We start from the raw sequence: 21,592 nt of genomic DNA, 5'->3' as shown, positions 1-21,592 counted from the left end.
TTGGAGAACCATCTTATGACTGGGCTGATGATCTCATTTTATCCATACATGGTACTTATTAAATAAATACCTTTGAAGCAGAGGAAACCATCTGGGAACTGACTTGTGTTTCCTCCTCTGCTCTGTTATCTTCATTTGATTGGTAGGACAGAAGTCCTGAAAATATTTTCTAAGGGAAATATACATTGGAAATAAAGCAATGCTATTCTTAGCTCTCTTTGCAAACTTCCTATTTTTTATAAACTTTTTTTTCTTCCCCCTTGTGACTTTGCTGTTCTTCAGGTGCTTTAACTTTGTATATAGCCTGCTTTCCCCTGAGGGGAGGATTTGGTGAAGTCCTGAGCACTTTCAGACCTGACTGCAAGGCAGCAGGAGGTTTTCCAAGAACTACTTCTGGCTGTTTCTGTGAGAGTCCTTGTCAGCACATTTTTTGCTGTAATGAAATGGTGAATAATAATGAAATGGTGAATAAACCCAGGTATTTTTGGTAACAGTGGTACACCACACCTCTAGGGAGCCTGTCCTTTGAGGATGGGTGTGCTCGGAGACTCAGGAATTGCACATCTTGTGCATGTTTGTGCTTCAGTCATGAGGAAGGGTTTGTGCCAACAGGCCAGGACAGAAGCTCTGGGGAGTGAGCTGTTATTGTTTCACCAGGAAAAACACTCAGCCTCTCACCTTCTGTGGTTATTAACTGGTTAGCTGGAAGTCAGAGCTGTTAAACCTTGACTGAAGGTGTCATCTCCTTGGGTTTGGGTCCCTTTGGAGGCATCCAGAGGAGAGATCCTACCATTGTGGGCACATTGGATGGGAGGAATCTCCAGCAGGATGCTCCATGCCCTGCCTGAGAAGGGTCTGTCACCCACACTGTGTCTCTGTCCTAGCAGAGGTTGGGGCTCCCCACACATGAAGTTCCCCCATCATGACCTCTCAGTGCTGGACCACCTTTGCAATGAAAATGCCCCTTCTGAGCATCCCAGAGAATCATTTTGGCTGTTCCTCCTTAATTCAGACTGTGCCACTCGTTGGCTTGCAGTGGGACATGAGCTCTTAGTTGCCAGGCCTTGTAGAAGGTCCCTGTGTTGGTAAAGTCAACAAATGCTTTGCACAAGGACGTAGCTACTCCTCTAAGCCTTAATTTTAACCTGTTGGTGTTGTTACCTGTGCAGAATTTGACAGAGGGAGCAGCAGCTGGGAAATTCCTGATGAAGAGGAGGAGGAACCAACCACTCAGCATTTAGCCCAGCTTGGTGCACATTGTGTTCTGGACTTCCCAAATTGGATTGAAGGTTTTGATTGAAAAGATTGTCAGCACTATGCAAATGAGAGGGAGAAGTGAAAGTGCATCTCGTGCAAGTAATTCCTATGTAGATAATTTGCCATAAAAATTTATATTGCGGTCCTTAAAACCTTCAGAGATTTATTCTGTCTAGGGAAAGGTGATTTATACGGTATTAAAACACTTTTTATGTTCCAGTCCTTTAGATTTAATGTTTATTGCCTATAAAAATGAAATCTTCCTGTGGATATTTAAAAGTTTTGGTACTGTGTGAAATATATATTCAGCTTAGAATCTGAAATGCTTTAGAGATGCAGTAAATAAGTGATGGAGTGTTAGCTCAGGTTCACCAGCCTCGGCAGTCCAGCCTTACTCCAGGGCTGAATCCATTATGTAGGTGGCATTCTGCTTACCTTAGACATATGGTGAAGGAGAGCATGTCATGGCAGAAGTAATGTGTAATTTTGTCATTCTGTTTTGACTGACTATTTAGGGCACTTTGTATATTTGCTTTTTTTGACTGATGTGCAGTATAAAAATGCAGCAGCAGCTTTATTCCCTACCTGCAAAGGGCTGGATTAAAGCACAAGATTAGGGCACACTGCAGGAGTGACAAAAGAAAGAAAGGCATTTTGCATCATTTCTCTAAATATCCTCTACCTGTGGTAATGGGGGAGCAGGAGCAGCAGTGCAGGGCACTGCAGCCCCTGTGGATAGATGGGCAAGGAGGAGTCTATTTCTCATCTGGTTGTTGGTGATTTCTGCTATCTCTGTTATTGTCTGGGCAGAGACACAGAAGGAACTGTACTGCTTTGAAAGCAGAATTCCCAACCTCACCCTCTCCCCTTTATCATGGACAGTTTTCTAAAGCATAATCTATCTGTCTAGAAATGTGTCAAATACAAAGCATGCAGGATAGAGCAGCAGATCAAGTGAGTCTTTACACAAAAATAGGAAAGTGTGTGTAGGTGTTTGTTTTGCCTTGTAGCTCCTGTAATGGTGGTGCCCTGGAGAAGTGACTGAGGTAACAAGCTTTGCTCCTTCCCAAACATTTCCCAGCGTTTCAGGGTCCATCCCACAGCAAACCTGAGCCACACCAACCCTAAACAGTGTCCTGCTGAGTGCTGAGGGGGATGGAGCAAAGGCTGGCAAGTCCTTTGGGGATTTTTTGTCTGCAGTTGCAGGTGGATGGCTGCACATGGAGCACAAGGATTAAAGGTTGATTTACAGTCACGTAACTCGTACAGCCAGAGATGATGCTGAGGAACCACCAGCAGTGCTGTGTTTACATCAAACAGCAGCCAGCTATCCCTCCCCAAATTGCTGTTTTCTAGCAGGAATTGAACATTCCTGTGGGTGCCTGGCTGGATTCCCCTGGAGCCCCAAGCCCTGGTCCCCAGTTCTCACACCTCTGCCTCCTCCCCGTGTGGGAAGGGATGGGATGCAACTGGGATGTCGCAATGCCAGGCAGCCAAGGGGATGGCAGCAGTTCAAGAGGAACTCTGGTGAAACTTCCCAGGGCTGTAACTGTCTGTGCCCTGGCACGTGAAAGCCAAGGAAGCATTGGAGTGGCAGCAGAAGTCAGGGATGTAAATGCAGCACTTGATGCTGCATGTTCAGCCAAGGTGTTTTGTTTGGTGTTCAGAGGCGAAGCCAAGGTGTCCTCAGGTCTAAGGTAAGGCAGCTCTCAGAGTGGGACAGACAACAAAACATACCAAAGAAATACCAGAATAAAACCTTGATTTAGAAAATACACAAACAACCAACCTCCCAACAAAACCCAACACACCCCTCCTGTCCATTTTTATTCTGGTCTGCAGAAGATTCTGGCTTTGGGAAGCCAGGATCATATTCTAAATGTCTTTTTGCTAGGTGTTGTGAAAGAAGTGTTTATAGGGAAATTGAGAAATATGATTTAGCTAAACTTAAGTGAAAAACTGTAGCTGAAGAAATACTCAGGCATTAGCTGGTGGTTGTTGGTCTTGGTTCCCTCATTGCCCAGGTTTCCATCTCTAACCTGAGGTGACTGCTGCATTTCAGGCTTTCTCTTCCCCCAGTGCAGGTTCTGTGGATCCAGAGAATTTTCTGCAAGGTGTTCTCAGTCATCTGCTTGGGATGCCTGTCTATAATGCAAAAATTAGATTCTCACATTTTTTCTGTACCGAAATCTGAAAATCCTTAAGAGGTTTTAGGCTCTCTGGGATGCTGCTGTTAGAGCAGATGTCTACAGATGTCTTTGTGCAGAAAAAAATTACTCTTTTATTTAGATTATCCTTTGTACTTATCACCCAGATACACTGCCAAAACCCAGCTCTGGTGGTCTGATAATTCCATGGTTTTGTGGAGTTTCATATTTGTTCACTTGCTGCTTTTGCAATAAGCTTAGTAGTGACTTGTGCACCCAGAAATGAGTTTTCTTTTGAATACATAGATGTTCTTTAGCTCCATCTTTTTTTCCTAATCATGAAGGATCTAAACTGAGCAAGAAAGAAAATCGGTTTCAAAGTGAAACCTCTGTTGTTTGGTACAATGTGTAGCATGTTGTGTCATCTCAAAAAAGGCATTTTTGGATCGGTTTCATATTGTCAGGCCTGGGGCTTTATAGTGTTCCATCAGTTTTCTCAGCAGAACTGTTTGCTGGCATTTGGATGAGGGTGTCCAACCTCTTGTCTGCATATTTGAAAGCTAAAATTTGGCTTCTCTTCAAGAGTGTCTAGATAAATGATGGAGGTACTAGAGGCAGTGAAAATCTGAGAGAGCAGCTCAGAGGTAATCCAGCTATTTATTTGTGGTTTGCTGAAAAAGCACATGGGGGTGGAGAATGGCAGCAGCAACTTCAGGCTCTTCACTAAAAACCTGCAGTTCACTGCTCTAAGTCACAAAATTCAGTACTGATTTGGGGTCAGAAAGGTGTTTCTGATTAAATGCATAATATGGATAGGACATTGTTCATGGGGACCTGACTTTTGTTGCTAAAGGACTCTGATAATCCTAGAATCATGAAACAGTTGGGTTGGAGGGCACCTTGAAGATCATCAGCCACAGCAAAAGAGAGGGCAGGTATTTCCATTTTATCAGGAAGTGGTGCTCTTTATTTCAGTTTTCATAGAGGATAGAGAGATGTGTGTGTATTCATATAGGGGCTGAAAATTGCTGTATGACAGAGTGCCTGGCAAAGACACAAACATCAATGATTTCTTGGTAACGAGATCACTTGTGTCCCTGCTACATCATCTACCTCCCCAAACTGATGGGAAGCAAAAATTACTGTATTGGAGAGAACTGTATTTGTAGTTTCTTTCTGAGCGTGGGGAGGGAATGAAGTAATCTGTTCCATCAGCTTGTAAAACTGAGCTAATTAACAGACAATCAGCACTGATTGAGACAGCTGCATTCTTTACTGCGGGATTGTAAACACAGAATCTTCACAGGATTGTTTTTACTGCCCTAAAGTGCAAGAAATTGAAATTGTATTTGATAGCCAAAATTAAGGACTTTTTAGTGCCAGTGTATCATAGCGAGGTTGACAGTGCCACTGCAGCTAAATCTGTTGTTTTCATTCCAGGGTGATTTGTTACAGTGAATAGTGGAGGAATTCTGTAAATTATCACCAAACATTTTTTTTTTTTTTTGCCTGGTCAAAAAAGTGTTTTAGCTGTCCTGTCTACTTTAGTTGTGATCATGGAGCAAATAGATTTTGGCTGTCCATGGCTTGGTGCCTCCTTGGAGGCATCTCTTGATTGGAAATGCCAGATTTGCAATGTTTAAAAACTATTTCATAAATGCCTTTCTTAATGCATCACTTCTGGAAGGTCTTTAAATATTTCCTGATGTACAGTTTAGGGTATGCTATTAGAAATACTGGTTTAAAAACAGTCAGTCCATGTTAAAAATACAAGGAATAGTCCTCGTGGCTCTGAACCAGCACCATTATTAGCATGAAGCATGTTAGTTTTTGTTAAATGGAGTTCTGGCTGCTGTCAGCTCCAATCCAGCCTCCTTGTGACTGCACACCAGCTAATTTTACTTCATGAGTCAATTCTGCTATTTTCCTTTTCATGTCACAGAAAATGAGCTTAACTAAGTACTGCAATATGTTGTTGGGAAACACCTAGAAAAGGCATTCTGCATTCCACCGCCTCTGCCTCTTGATTTCACTTCAGTGTGAAGTGGGCTTGGTATCTATTTATGCTGGACTGGAGTCATCCAGATTAAACAGAAAAAGCTGTAAAAAAATCTCTAAAAGCCTCCAAAATCTGGTCTTCTCTTTAATTGTCCAAAATATGTCACGTTTGCTATTGGCATTAAATGCCAGATAGACATTTCTCATCCTGTGCTGTCATGCCAGACTGAGTCAGTGTTTGGGATTTAGATCAGAAAGGACACTAAGATGCCTAAATGGGACTTTTTAGTAGTAGGAAAAGCCTAAATAAAGAAATTGTTGCTTTCTTGTTTCCTATTTATATCTATAATTTTTTAGAAAACATCCACCAATTGCATTCACAGACAACTTCTCAAAAAAAGCTGTATTTTTTCCCATCATGGGAAACTGCCTAAACCTTACAGCAGTGCCCAGAAAGTCAACAAACTCAGACCAAGGGAGGAAGCATGTTAGTCAGGAGTCAAGGACCGTTCCCTAGAAACCCTCTGCCAAATACTCTTCCTGCTTAAATTGTTTATCAAACAGCAATTTCATTTGCCAGTAATTTTCTTCTGATCTTGTTTTTGTTATTACTGATTTCTTAACACAAGTTCCCCATCCAGCTTCCTCTGTGTCCCTGTCCTGTGCCCACTGCTCTGTGGGGCTGCTGAGCAGGGAGCAGAGACCTCCAGTGAAGGAAAAAATCAGAATTTAAATGTGTCCCTGGATCAGCAGTAAAGGGGGAGCTGAAATTGGGCTTGCTGGAAGGGAAGCATTTCCATTATATATTTTATAGGTTTTCCCTAGTGCACATGCCTGTGGTTTAGGATTTTAAACTTATAAATACAAAAAATTCCAAGTTATGCCTAGCCCCATCTTTCCAAACCATATTTGTCAGGGTAGGATAGTTCATTCCTCCATTATCCCATTTCTGCAGTGCCCAAAAACATGAAAAGGGAGCAAAACACGAGGTGATTAGTTCAAGTCCGTGGTAATTTTTTCCCATCCCTGAAGGAATTACTTTGTTGAAATGTGGTTTTTAAAGTATTTTTAGGTTGCTTTTTCAGTGTGTATTTATACTTTTGTTGGTAAATATTTTATATCCAAATGTTAGGAAACGGCTGAAGTAGCTTTGAGATTGGAAATTGCATTTGTAGACTGAAGGATTATTGAGTGGTGGCTGGAATGGACTCAGTCTGTAATGGTTAACCTTGTTAAAAAAATTAAAACTAAACACATTTAATCAAATAGAAATTGTGAATTTTTGTTCTAGAAGACAGCATAGGAGTTGGAAGAAGTTGACTAAATGCTGAGCATCGAGTTAGTTTTCATTTGGAATAAAAATAAAAAGCTTGAGTTTGTTTATTTTAATTTTTTTTTTAAACAGTAAGTTCCCAGAACTCACACTGAAACACACCTGTGTGTGTATATATATTATTGATTTATTGGTGGCAACCTGTATAGCAAGTTATAAATCCTGGGCTGTGTTACAGGACGTGTCTTGCTTAAAGCCTGGTCATGCTTCATTTACCAGCAGAGCTCAGGCTGGAAACCAGAGTAACTCAATCCTTTAAATGATGTAACAGAGCTTAGTTAAAGAGTTGAACTTTCTGATACTTAAACCATTCCTTTAAGACTAGGTTTTACTTTGATCTGTGGTCAAAAGAGTTATTTAATGTAGCTCATGAATCTGATCTTTCTTGGAAGTAAGACATTTGCTGAAGGTGTGTTATTACAAAATGGCAGAATAATCTCCTTCCTCCTGAGCATGGGCTGCTGCATTTGGGCTTCAGACAAATGGCAAGAGTAGTGCATTCAGTAGTTTGTTTAATTAAGTAGTAGTTTAATTGCCTTTTATTTTATACGTTTTTCCAGTTAAGGGCCAAAACTCTTTTTTAAATCATCTACCAAAAATTTCATTTGTGGCTCATGGGTGCTGTGTACCTCCTTGTGGTTTGCTGGGATCAGGAGCACAGTGAAGGTGTTTCATGGGTCAGGGGTGCTGTGCATCTCCTGGCTCCCAGTTTGCTGGGATCAGGAGCTCAGTGAAGGTTTCATGGGTCAGGGGTGCTGTGCATCTCCTGTGTGGTTTGCTGGGATCAGGAGCTCAGTGAAGGTTTCATGGGTCAGGGGTGCTGTGCATCTCCTGTGTGGTTTGCTGGGATCAGGAGCACAGTGAAGGTGTTTCATGGGTCAGGGGTGCTGTGCATCTCCTGTGTGGTTTGCTGGGATCAGGAGCACAGTGAAGGTGTTTCATGGGTCAGGGGTGCTGTGCATCTCCTGGCTCCCAGTTTGCTGGGATCACAAACGTGGTGGTGTGGAGGGACAGAGTGTCAGAAAATAAAGATAGTGCAGAAGGCAATCTCACCCCTGAGGAGCTGCAGCTGCACTAATTAGCAGAGATTAGGAACAGGCCTGCCCTTAACAGGGCACAGCTGTGTCCAATGAGGATGAGTGCCAAGAGTGGCTTAGCTGGGTGAGGAGAGTTGGGGTTTGTTGGCTGTGCTGGGAAGAAGAAGGAGTCAGTGCTGTGAGGAGCTGCCCATGAGAAATCAGCGAGAAGGTGTGGAGCTCTTGCAATAAGATGGTAACATGGTGGAGCTGTCTGTTCTCCCTCAGTGTCCTTCTCTGTTCCCTGTGTGTGTGGAGGGCTGAGGAGGGGACAGGGGCCATTCCTCCTGCTGCCTGTGGCAGAAGTGGAGGGGGTGGGAAGGACAGCCTGGCCTGCTGAGACCATCATCTCCAGCCTGGTTTTTATGTTCTCTATGGCCACTTGAGCCAGGGGGTAATTGGCTGCTGTGCTGTGGTCAGAGCTGTGGTCAGCCTGGCCACTGGCTTTGTGCTCTGGGCAGCCTCTGATCAACCAGCCAGATAGGAGACCCAGCAGATGGACTTGGCACTGGGTCTTGCCCAGGCAAGGGCTGTGCAAGCAGCAGTGATTTTTTTCCTTTGGTTTCCCATAATTTATTTCATTTGGCAGAAGAAGATGCAGTTTGACTCCCCACCACTCTGTAGCTGCCCTCAAAGTCACAAGTGTTAAGCAAAGGCTTTTTTTTTGTTGTTGTTGTTTCTTTCAGAGTGATTAACCAGCGTGTACATGATAAACTTAATTTTAGCTGTAGAAAGCCAGCACAGGGCAGTTGAGCAGGTGTTCACAGGGTTGTATTGTGATTTTACACCACAGCCAGTGCATGGTGGGTGAGCAGATTGCTCCAAGCTGGAGCAGCCCTCACCACTTCCCACTGTCCCCTTGCTATATCCATCTGAAATCCTCCCTTCTGGGGAGCCTCACTGCAGCAACACTTAAATTAGCTCATTACTTTTTGGGTTTTTTTCTGTTGTGGGCATTGAAGCAATGGGACTGAGCTTTTGTTTGGAAGTGGGAGAGTGTGAAGTGGTGCTGTGGGAAGTGGGTGAAGCTGCAGGCAGCTCCCCAGCAGGACGGGAGCTGTGGCTGGCTGGGGATGTGCTGTGCTTGCAGAACCAAGGGAGCCCTCTCCCCAGCAAACATTCACTTTTTGCACTCACAAATTTCACTTTTGGGGAAATGTCCTTCCAAAGCGTGATGAACTGCAATGCAAAATGGAGCAGAGTTTGAAGGAACTGTGGGGTGGGTTTGCTGACAGATTCTCTGCTGGGTGTTGAGCCCCAGCTGTGGCTCTTGGGGGAGCTGATGGAAGCTGGTGGTTTCACACTGTGCAGCTCCTGGGGGAAGGCTGGGAAAGGAGCAGGATGGGGGATGCAGAGGGCAGGGAGTGCTGCTGCCTCTGGGAAAATCCACCCTCCAGCTGGGTTTTAGCTCACCCAGTGCTCCAGGTGGGTGGTGCTGCAGTGTAGGGCTGAGGTGAGGGTGGACCTGGTGGGAACAAAGGGATTCGTGATGCTCTGGGGTAGAAACTGAGCAGCAGAAGGAGGAGAGAAGCTTTGGGGTGAAGGTTGAGGGTGCTGTGAATGAAGCCTGAGCCTTATTTTTGGAGGGCAGAGCACATCACTCATCTGGTGCCACTGTGAGCAGGGCTGGAGAGCCTCAGGCCTGGGACTCGTGCACTCATTCTGCACCTGGAAAAGGAGTAAATAATCCTGGAAGAAGTAAAACTACCTTTTGAAACAAATAGGCAACATTTCATTATTTTCTTGAGTGAGAGAAAAGGTTTGTTCAGTACAGACCTTTGGCATTGGATAGTCTCCAGTTCCTTGCATTTTCTAAAAAGTTTTGAATTCAAGGTGTAGAAGAAAAGACAGGAATAATCATCTTGGCTCTGGCACTGCCAAGCTTTTCCCCTTGCAGTGCATTTATTGGTGGCATCAATATCTGTGTGGCTTCTTTCTGCTGATTGCAGCTCCTTTTAAAAAGCCAGTGCTACCTTTCCTCTCTTGCAAGATAGTTTAACAGGTTTTGCCCACACTTGTGGCACTGGCTGTTCTTGTGAGCAGTCGAAGCCACAACACCCTTTTTTTTACTTTTTCCTTTTGGGTTTTGGTTTTTTTTTTTTTTGTAGCCTGCTAATTAAGATAATTTTATTGATGGCTCCATTGGCGCCTCTGTTCTTGCTCTCTTTGTTCTATTCAGTGGCCACCACACACGTTGACTCCCTGTCCCAAAAGTATTGAGTAGAGCCCTAAATTTGTTCCAGTTAAAGCTTGTTTAAAAACTTACTTGGAGTCAAATTACTTCAGTATGCGGAATAAAATGTGTTTATTGAAATTTTCTAACTAATTCTGCGGGTGAAAGGTACTTGCATCAGTTAGCCAAGTGGCAAAACGCTTCCTAAGAAATGTGTTTTAATGCTTGTGGGGTTTTGCTATTTTTTTCCTTCCCCTGGGAGTGTAAATTACAGGTATTCTGCTCTTTGTTATTTGTCCAGCAGTCACTGCTGAGTTGTAAGATGGGATGGAGGTTCTCGAGATGTTGTGCTCTTGTTGAACTCTTTGGTCTTTCCTTTTGCTTGTTTTAGAAAGGGCCTTTACAGCAAGGCTGGCACAAGCTCTGCTCTCAGAATCCTTACAATGTTTTACCTTTCTGAGCACTTTCAGCTTAGAACTGGGGCTGGCCTTTTACAGTCAAAACAGACATTAATAAAATTCCCAGTGCCAGCTCTGTGCTTTCTCCCCCAGTCATAATCTAGAGCTTTATCAGGTGAACATGGCTTTGTTTTTCCAGAGTTACCCACCGAGCTTGCAAAGCAGTTTACAATTTCTGAAATATTTTGAAATATTTAAATAATTTGTATGTTGATTTCTGGATAGGTGCAAACGATGGGGTTTTGAGACTGAAGGCTGGATTGCCTCCTGGAGGGTGGATTGCCTCCTGGAGCAGTCAGGGAAATGTAAAAATTTCCCCAAGACAAGTAGGCTGTGAGTGTGCAGAGCTGTGCCAGATGCTTCTACGTTGGTGTCATCCTGGCACCAGGAAATTTTCCTTTAATAGGAAATTAAAAATTGCAAAAAGCTACATTGAGAGCTTTGATAGATCTGACAAATGCACTCCTGTGAGAGGATGAAAACAGAAATGAAACTTCTGAAAATTCCTTTCAGTAGCAGATTATCAGTAGACTGGGGAGCTGATTGAACTGGTGATAAAGGGAAATACCTTAAGTACACAGAAACAGGATTTCAGGGGAAGTGGTTAATGCTACATTTACTGGTAGAAAATTCCTAATCTACGTGAAGTTGTGGTTTGTGTTGGTCCTTGTAATAAGTAAAATGAGTTTATGGTGAATCCCAGAATTGTTAAGGTTGGAAAAAACCTCTGAGATCATCAAATCCAACTTGTGACTGATCTCTACCTTGACCACTAAACCAGAGTACTGAGTGGGGACTCCACCACCTCCCTGGGCAGCCCATTCCAATGCTTGACAACCTTTTCTATGAAAGAATTCTTCCTGGTGTCCTGTGACTCTCTGCAGCCATGCTTAAGGCTTTCAAGGACACAGCTTAGGCTTGCACCCATGTCTGGAAGCCTACCAGGGAATAATCAGTTTGTCTTAAAGTTGTGATATGAGTTTCTTGCTCCACTGTAGGAACTGTGTGGAAAAGGCAGCAAGGATTAAACATTGAAATATGGGAGAATGACAAAAGTTTGGGATGCAGTTATGTCACAGTACTTATAGATGGTTATTATGGGTTTTTGTAACTTCTTCCACGTGGGCCATGGCAGTACTGGCTTAAAGCAGAGACTGAGGACTAGTTCTGGTTGTTGGAGCAGCTTTTGGGGGAATTGAGCTGCTGAAGTGTGGTGGTTTCTCTGGTTGTGAAATGCCCATGGCAGGGCAGTGGCCAGTAACTGTTAGAAGTGGGTGAGGGAACAGAAACTTCATAAACAGCCAAGTTCAATTTCTTTCCAAAATTGTTTTCCTAAGTGAGTAATTTTTAGGACTCAGCTTTGAGAGCAGGCACCCAGCAGCTCCCAGGTCTCAGGCATGGAAGAGCTGACTTCAATCTCCTTATTATGGAAAGGAAAGGCCTCGTTGTGTTTAACTGGTCAGTGGTGCAGACCTGCTGCTGGGTGATTATCAAAGAATGCATCTGGTAGGCAAAGCCATGTCAGCAGTAAAGGAAAGCAACCTTGAAACTCGCCTGCAGTGAGCCTGCAGTTTCATAATTACTTGGGGTCATGCTAATTGCAGGCTGGTGCCAAAGGGGGGATTCCACAGCCCCCTCTCTCCAGCTGGGCTTTGCCACCTCCCTGCTGCAATGGTGCCACTCCTGTGGGCACAGCTGGCCCTGGACAGGGAGCTGGTTCAGGGCAGAATGGGAAGGGAGGGATGAGATGTTTCCAGCCGGCTCCCTCTGCAGCCACATCACCCTGGGGTGACAGGGGCAGGATGAGCAGGGAGGCCAAGAGGGTCTGGAAGTACCTGAGTTAGGAGGACATGAATTCACTCCAGGTGATTGTTGATACACTGGAGAGTGGATTGACCCTCCTGCTTTTAGATTTTTTATTTCTATACTGCCTGAAAGAAAGCTTTTACTGTTTGTTTTCTGGGGACTGTTTCTAATGACTCCCACACTTAGGAGCATAAGACTTTGTCTCCTCTCCTCCCACCCCCAGTAAATTTACTGAAATGGGTCAAAGTAGAAACCCTGGAGAGAGTTCTTCAGTTCTCTCTGAACTGTGCCTGCCCTAAATCGATGGGACTGTGGGGCAGGGGGAGGGATAATGGTCTTGCTTGTTCTCTCAAGATGCTCCAGGCAGTGGCTCCCTTTCTGCAGGTGACTCTTTTGGGCCACAAAGTTCATTAGCCAGTGCTGAATCAGTGGAACTGAAGCCTCCAGGCTTTGAATCCTTTCCACAGCCAGGTCACTGCTGCAACACCTTTGAGCCCTGGTTTTTGTTTGCTTTTCATTGGAGCCCTTTTGATTTCAAAGGGAAGGATGAAGGATGGTACTGAGACATGGGCTCCTGTTTTTGACTCTCCAACCCACTGCTCTCTGTGCAGAGTTATGTCTCCTTTTACTTGTTATCTACTTAGGGAGTGATTGCAAGGCTTGGGGAAATGTTTATGTCTGAGTGTTACAGTGTACTCAGCTTTGAAATATTGATGTTACTACTATTTGCTCCTTAAAATGAGCTTGCTTGCAGAAATAATGCATTGGCCATGTGAAATTTTTTTTAAGATTGGGCTATCTCATAAGATTAAATCACAAAGTATGAAAAATCTGCCATTAGTCCTTGTGGGTTGTAATCCTGTATCTGTTATTAGGTTTAAATAAATGAAACTTGCATTGTGCACTGTTCAGATCAAGTAAAGAAGAAAAGATTAGCAGTTTTCCTAACAGTTTTGATTTGGGTCCTATTACCTAGGGCATGGCTTGAAGATTGAATACCTTCTTTTGGATCAGCTCATGGGGTTAGATACCTGCTGCTCCTCAGCTGGAATTGCATCTCCCACTCTCAGTTGCCCATCAGTGCAAGTGTGGAGCTCCAGCCCCCAGAGCCAGACAGCTCAGTGCAGGGGTGTGCTGGCACCTCTCCTTGGCAACAGCTGGGCCTGCTATGTCACAGGAGGAAATGTTTTGGGGGGAGGAATTATCAGACCTGTCCCAGAAGGAATCCAGAAGGTCAAGGGAAGGAGCCTGGTGTAAGTGCTCCGTGGCACTGGTATCAGTCGGGCAGTGAAGTGGGAAAGTTCTTTGGCATTTGCTGCCTGACTCTTCATGGTAGAACAAAATCTGGAATTTATTTCTTTTTTAAGCAGTTTTTTCTGTCTTGTCTCTAAACTTGAAAGCACAGGTCTTTGAAAGTCTTGCTTTTCCATTGCTCAGGTTCCTTGCTAGGGATTGATATCAGAAACCAAAGCACTTGCTTCTTTGCTCCACTGAAATTCCCTTTTACTTCATAATTTGTGTTTTCTTTGCTTGGCTCTAAATGTGTGCTTCCTTTTTAAATATAGTTTTCCAAGTTTCTGGCCGTACCAGATTGTTTATATTTTTTAAAAGCCTTCTGCTTAGCCGTTATATTGCTCTTTATAGTTCTGCTTAACCACATTGGTTTCTGTTGCTCTTTTTTCTTGCATAAACTTAGCTGGGATGAATTTCAAATGTGGTTTATCCAACTGTTAAGTATTTCCCACTTTTCTGCAATAGATTTCACATATGTTACAGAATTCCAAACCAAGATCTGGTGGACATATTGCCCTGTTTCTTTGGGTAAAGTCAGATATAGAAGGATTTTTAAGCATTTCAGTGACAATATTGAGGTCACTGATTCCAGCACACTGCTTGGCTTCAAATCCATTTGTCATATTGAGCTGGTTTCCAAGGAGTAGGATAACTATGGTCCATATATTTATTTTTAAAATCTTAATTTTGTGCCAGTAAACCTAAAGGGGAAAAAAAATATTGGTTCTCTTGAGTTGGGAATTCAAAAGGTTTTTAATTTTCCATCCAGAGGTCAAACTATGGAGTTCCATAAGACACATGTCCATCCATCCAAGATGTACTCATTCAAAAATGTGTCTAAAATTAGCAATTAGGCTTTTTCAGAATATTTAGGTGGTAGTATTTGTATCTAGTAACAAGTCAGCAACTGGACCACCTATTTGGGGTCTGGTATTAGAGCTGACAGGAGGTCCCAGGCTTGTGCTTTTGGTCCCTTACAGGTGGTTGAGTTATGAACAAATCCCAGAAGTGTGGCAAATTTCTGGTAGAAAATTGGAGAATACTGGGAGTTTTGCAGGCAGCTTGGAGGCACCTTGGCAGAGGGATGAGGTGAAGGTAGACTTGCTCCTCTAGCATGTTGTTCTCACTTGTCATGAACTTTTCTCATAGCCAGGGTTTTCTCTTTTGGAATGAATAGGAAGGTAAAGCAGTGCCAAATTTCTTTTTATGAATTTCTGATTCTCCCAGTGACTTGGGGAATGATGTCTGCAGCTGAATGGAGAGGTTTGCCTTCATTTTTTCATATGATGTGGAAATACTGCAGAAGAGGCACAAAGTGACACAGAAGATTGAGTGTTGTTGGTTTATGCACTGATAAGTGACCCATTCAATCTATTATGGTGACATTTGGAGGCACAGCACTGAGTGGAGGAATTGGGATGGGGATAAAACACTTGGAAAAAGCTGGAAAACAGTGGGAGCTGTGCTTCAACTCACTAGAAATTGTTGGAAGATACTCTGGCATTCACCAGGTGCTTAAAAAAGATGTTTTGGAGAGGAAATGGACTTACCTGCTAATAACCTTGGAGGAACAGATTCCAGAAAGATAATTTTGTATTCAAATAAGGCAAGACTTAAATGGAAAAGAGCAGTGCAGTGGAATATATATACATCTATATATATACATCTAGTGGTATCTATGGAATTATATATAGCATGTCATAGGACATTGAGTGACTGAGGTGTAACCAGTCCAGATTCAAGTATAAGGTTAACCAATATTTGAATTAATAACTTTTTATAATAGGATCACTCAAAATGGGGAAAACCAGTATCTTTAGAAAGAGCAGGCAGGTGAAAATAAACCTGGTTTGAATATGTCCAAGATCTGTAACCTTCTCTGGACTTGGGAATTCATTAGGAGGTGTGTATTGTGTGCCATTGCTCCTGTGCTGTGTCGTGCTGGGGTGGAGCCATGAATGGTTTTGAGGAAAATGGTGATGTTTTGGTTGCAAGATGGAATCCAAAAGGCTGTAGCCCTTCATTTTGCTGTTATTGAGGAGGTCAGGTCTCTGGAAGCCTGGTGCTTGTTCTGTGCTGCTCCCCAGCCCTTCCATCTCCACATTCCCAATACCATGATATATGTATGAAGGTTTTTGGGTTTATTTTTTTTTTTTATTTCTGTGACAAGCAGAGCCCTGAATGAATTTCTTTTTTGTTTTTCCTTTTTTTTTTTTTTTTTCCCCTTTGGTGGGTTTTTTCTTTGTTTTATTTTATGTTTCTTTTTCTTTACAGAGGGAGCTCGATACCACAGCAACAATATTGGCGAACAGGCAAGATGAAAGTGAGCAGTCCAGGAAAAAACTTATTGAGCAAAGTCGTGAGTTCAAGAAAAACACTCCAGAGGTAAGGAGAAAAGCTGTCCCACTCCTGCTAGACATGGGGAAGTGATGATTTCTTCTTAATGGTTTATTTCTGTAATTTTCTTGTATTTATTGCCAGAACCTTCTCTGCTTGTCTCTGATGTTTTGCTCATCAGGGAGTTTTTGCATTCTGTAAATACTGAAATGTGGATAGATGGTTTTAGAGGAAGTTTCAGCACTGGCCTTCACACAGGCTTGCTCTAAATTATATAATAATGTAAAACCTGGAAAATTGCAAAAAACAATTTTTCACCAATCCAAACTCTCGGAGCACTTGGATGTAGAAAGTGACATTTTGCTGCCTAAATAAATCTATATCAAGGGCATAACTTCAAAGATGCTCATTTTTCCATCAAAAATCACATTAAGCTTCACTGTTGATTTCACTGGAAGCACAACAAGGTCAGGGCTGAGCCGAGCTCCCCTGGGAGGATGAGCATGGAGCACAGGTGTGGGGTAAAACTTGCAGGGGTAAAACCAGTGGGCAAACTGGGAGAGGTGAATATGATGTGTGAGAAGCTGGGAGTGTTTAAACTCCTCATGTGCACAGATAATCTCACTTGTTCCCTGCTGAAAGCAGAGCAGTGCTCAGGGCTGGCTGGCTCCTCTGTTTGTTTTGTGGATTTGGGTATTTTTTCCCCTGCTGATTGCCAGCAATCTGTTCATCCAGGAATGTTGTGGCATTTCAAAGCCAGTTCCAGATAACTGATGTGCCAGCACCAACTCCTTCCAAGGCTCTTCCTGGGAGGGAAGCAGCAGGCAGCTCTCCCAACCTTCAGTGCTGCTTCCCCAGCAGCAGATGCTGCTCTGCATCCTGGAGATGCTGACCCAGACAGGGGGAACAGGAGGGACTCCAGTGTTGTTTATCTGGTGCCCTGAGGGGGCTTTGTGGGGCAGGAATCAGTTCTCTTTGAAGAAGAGAGAATTTGGGGAGTGCAGCTTTGAAGGAGCAGGACTTTTTAAAAGATGTAAAAGAATTTGAAGAGTGAGTTGAGGAGCTGTGAGAGGATGAGTTGATTCCTTTTCCAAACTATTGGGAAGAGAAGGAGGAAGGGGAGAAGTGAAAAAATGTGGTGAGTATAGGGAATTGTACAGAATATACAGAATATAGATGGAATTCTGGGACCACATTTTCAATTGTTTGCTAGAAGCTTAAGTTCATACTACAAAACTAACTTGTTTCCTGCTGCCTTCCTTTTTTTCCTATAAGTAAAATGACAAATTCTTCACTGTAGCTGCCAGTTGCCATCTGATGGCATGTTACAGGTTTCAGGAGGATTTCTTTAAGCCAGTTTTATTTCTGTGGAGCAGAAGGGGAGCAACAGACAAAAAGCCCCAAGACCCAACACTTTTAAAGTGCATTGTGAGAGCACCTTGGTAACTCAGTGGGAGAGGGATGTACAGGGGCAAACAGATCCTCCTGTAATTACTTAGAGTGGGAAATGATATGCAATTAGTCCTTTCTAGGAAGGAGGATACAGAAGTTAAATCATTGGATGGGAAGGTTTGAAATATAATTTCACAAAATAGAATTCTGTAGCCTCTATTCTCTTCCAGAACACATGAGTTTTATTTATTCAAAAAGAACACTCTGAACATCCCCCCCCAGTGTTTGAGGAAATTGGGATCTCTGCTAGGTTCTACATCCTCATCTTTGCCCTGGTACCCCTATGAAACCACATTCCTTTAGAACCTTGCATGAATTTCTTTGGTTCTTTCTTTGTCTGCCTTCTCTGCCATGGTGCTCTTCTGCAGTTTTGTTTCTGAAGAGCAACTTCTGCTTCCTCTGACTAAGGATGAAAAAGGGATCAAAGAATTAGAAGGAAGCAGCTGAACTGTAGGAACAGGCAGCTGTAACCAACCTGAGATGTAGTTTTTGTTCCCAGGGGATGTCCAGCTGGAAAACTGCACTGGATTTCCTCCTCACACAAAACTTGCAGCTTGTGCAGTGTGTTCACCTTCAGTTGTTTCTTGCACTCCCAAAAAGCAGGGAGGTCTGTGAACATTCCTCAAAACTTCAGCAGTTTTGGGGGCACTTGGAAATCAGGAGGAGGGATCAGTAACTGCAGCTTTGTCTGGAAGCAAGCACAGGATGGGAAACATCCTTGAGGTGGACAGGGAATGCACAGGGGGACAGTGGCATCTCCAAACTGATACATTTAAGTTCCTAAACCATCCCATGTGGTTTTCTTAACAAAAGAGTTCTGTGGGAGAAGACCAGCCTGGATGCAGAATGTTCTTCAGATAGATAAATCACCCAGGGTACAGCTCAATTTCAGTTTCCACCATGAAGTAACAATTTTCTTGGCATTAAAAGAAGAAAGCAAGCCACAAAGATGGAATTGTTAAATGTAACAATTTGTTTCAGAAATGTACTTTCCATTTTGTGTTTCACCCTGCCTGCATCCCTGGTTTAGGCTGTGCCAGCATCTTTTCCTCTGCCCTTGCCAGTCCCACCATAAATCAGGAGACAAGTGGGGATTGCCTTGACTTTCCTACTCATTGCTCCTCTAGACTTTCCATAATATCCCCTTGAAAGTTATCTCCTGTGCAGCAAAGAGGATTCCAAAAATTGCTAATGAAGTTGAGGATCCTTCTGGGTTTCTTTTACTTTAAAAGTTGTGACAGATCTTTTTGGGTCATTTCTGCCTTCCTTGCAAATGATTAAATTGCTGCAAAAGCAATACAATGTTTTCATGTTTGGAGGAATGTCCCTAGGGCTTTTGGTATTTAAAAATGTTAAAATACTATTTCTGTCTTGGCATACTGGGAGATGACTCTGGGAAGAAGGATCTCATTTTTGGGAACTTTACATGAACAGAAAATTCAGCAGTGCTTGTGCAGAAACTTTCAGAAATTGCAAAAATACTCTTTACCCCCTCACACCTTGTAGGAGGTCATGTCAGACCTGCTGCTCATAGATGTTCTGGAGTATTTTCAGTCTTAATTTGTTTCCTCCCTGTGGAAGGCTGAGTCTGGTCAGGAGATTACTTGAAACATCAATTTTACATGACTGTTACTTGGAAGACATCTCCAAATATATCATATGAATTGCCAGCCTCCATCAGATGATTATTTTCTTACAGTGACAAATCCTGAACTGTTGTGACCAACTGTGATATTTCTGGGGTATTTTAACCTCTGTGAAATTCTTGTTTTATCTATTCCTGTCCTCATATGTCAATTGTAGTGTGAATAACAGAATGTTTAAATGATCATCTTTGAGAATTGGGGGTTTTTAGTCTCTAAATAATTCCAGGTGCACAGGTTGATATTTTTTGGCATGAAGTGTAGATAGTTCCTAATGTTGCTTTTGTCTTTACCCAGAATCTTAGTTCAATAACCACTCTTTGCTTACCTATTTCTGCTTTAAACATTGCAAAGCTTATCTAATACTTTCACTTTCAAGCCTGTTTCACCTGTAACTCTCCACTGCTTTTCTCTAGGATTTGGCCAGGTAATATTGAGCTCTGGGGTTGTTACCAGGCTCACCTGAGCCAGGGGTCACAAGACAAAGCCCAGCTTAGGGGACCTGGGCCAGCTGCTCTTGGGAAATGAAATAAGCAACTAATTTTGTAATGGGAGATGATGAGCTCTACAAGATGAGGCAGATGGGAGGTGCCTGCATGAAGGCCAGAATTAGAGACAGGAGTTTGTCCTGTTGCTGTGGGCCCTGGTTTTTATCCTCATGGATGAAATAACAAATTGGATGGGTGATTCCTTGCTGGTTTTGCCCTTTGCAGTTTCTGGGTTGTAAATGAGTTCAGCTGGTGAGATTGAGAAAGTCAGGATTTCCTTTAAATGCCCAAATTCCCACCTGAATGCTGTAAAGCAGATGAAAAGTTCAGTGGGCAGAGTTCTGGAGGGATGTGGGAGAATCTCTAAGCACAGAAACATAAATTCTCAAACAAAGATGCTCTGGAAAATGGAATTTGGGAAAGTGCTAGAGAACAAAATAATACCTGAACACTGCCTGGGTGGGGGCAGCCTGCTGACCTGAGCCCTTGGCTCATCTCAAATAAATGACATTTTCCTGCCTACATCAAAGCTGTTTTCCATCAGTGTCACCCAAACCATCCCCATCCTGCTCCATCACAGCTCTGCAGTGCCCCAAAGAGAAAGAAAAATGCCTGTAAAATCTTCTGTTGCACAAGTAATGCTTTCATTCCTCATGTTGTGTGTGTCAAAGTGATGCATATCTTTAAGATCTACAAGGTTGAAAAAAAAAAATCATTATAATTGTTAAGTCTTAAGGAACTAAAGGAAATTTAAAGTTATTATGGAAGGGCTCAGTTTTACTAAGTGCAAAATTCTCAAATTCTTTGTCCCCAGTGTTTCTGGAGTATTCTATTGAAATAGCCAGCCTCTACAGCAAAAGATAATATAATTAAGGGTAAAAAAAAATTAAATAATTCTGCTGCTTGAATAATTCTTTAAATGAGAGCAGGATCTTCAGAATTGTGGGTAATGGTGATTCCCAGAGACTTTGCTCAGTCAACTTTGGTCTGGTCTGTGTGACAAAGTGGAAATGATAACAAAATCTACTGAAAACACACAGTCTGTCTGAGGATAATTGATGTTCTCAGTCTCTGTGTACAGAGGGGTGAATATTGATTTGCTGCCATCTACAGCTGGGTTGTTCCATTCCTTTTATTGTTTTCTTTTTTCCTTTTCCCACTTTCCTCCTCTTTTTCTTCTTTCCTTTTTTTTTTTCCTTTCTCTCCCAGTTTTCTCTTTTTTCCCCCCTTTGATGAATACCTCTTCTTTAGGATAATATTTAGGTGCCATGTCCTTCCTTCCCATCCTTTTTTTGTCAAGTGCTTTGTTTGCCAGGTAAATTATTTTTATGATAATTTGTACTACATGGGCTTAGTATTTAAAAAGCTAAATGGAGAAGTTGACTATTTATTATTATAGTATTTTATTATATTATTATTATTATTATTATTATTATTATTATTATTATTATGGACTCTTCCAGAAAAGCAATCAAATCTATCTCCTTATCTTTAAATGTGATGTAAACATCACTTTTGTGGAGTCAGAGGGGTTAAATCAGGTCCAACCTTATCCTGGATGGATTATTTAATACTTATTTCACTTTAGCATAATCTCTTTGTTCACAGGAAAGCCATCACTGTTTCTAAGATCTATTTCTATATTATGATCTCTTGCTGCCTTTTTATTGGAAGTGAGAGGACACTAACACAACTATAATTCACAGTTGTATTTTTTTTGGATTCTCCTAAAACTGACCTCCACTGACCATTCCTACCACACTCAGTAAACTTCATTAATTTATCTTTAAAAATAATTGTGTTTATTGTCTTAACTTGTGCTGTTCCCAGCAGGGCAGGGTGGCACCAGAATCTGTGCAGTTTATTTGGGCATAACAGGGCTTGAGAAAGTCCTTTTAGCAAATGAGGCCATGTTTTGGGGATTATTGCTCTGTAGGATTTCACAGTTCATGATTTTCAGACTCCATTTGGGAAGGTCTGAAGCCCAGGAAAGGAGTTCCCCTGACCTGCAGAAGTCATGATTGTGTTGGGTGTCTTTAGGCAGAGAAGTTGAATTTAAGGCATTTTTCTGGAACCACATGATCTAGGCCACCTTGAGTTAGTGTTTCTCTCTCCATTTGCTTTCAAGATA

At 42.5% G+C, this 21,592-nt stretch overlaps 1 protein-coding gene across 8 annotated transcripts in view; it reads left to right on the top strand.

The window, feature by feature from the left end:
* CUX1 (cut like homeobox 1) overlaps positions 1-21,592 on the top strand; it is a 268,416-nt gene that overhangs the window by 34,650 nt on the left and 212,174 nt on the right. For all 8 annotated transcript variants that reach the window (XM_050981835.1, XM_030232439.2, XM_030232441.2 and 5 more), the window contains exon 2: positions 15,816-15,926. In XM_050981835.1, coding sequence (XP_050837792.1) covers positions 15,816-15,926 — 111 coding nt within the window. The remainder of the gene's footprint in view (positions 1-15,815; positions 15,927-21,592) is intronic.

The sequence above is a fragment of the Serinus canaria genome, chromosome 19 (assembly GCF_022539315.1).
Source record: "Serinus canaria isolate serCan28SL12 chromosome 19, serCan2020, whole genome shotgun sequence".
Lineage (NCBI taxonomy): Eukaryota > Metazoa > Chordata > Aves > Passeriformes > Fringillidae > Serinus > Serinus canaria.
The sequence above is the reverse complement of the archived record's forward strand: the minus strand, read 5'-3'. Positions and strand labels throughout refer to the sequence as shown.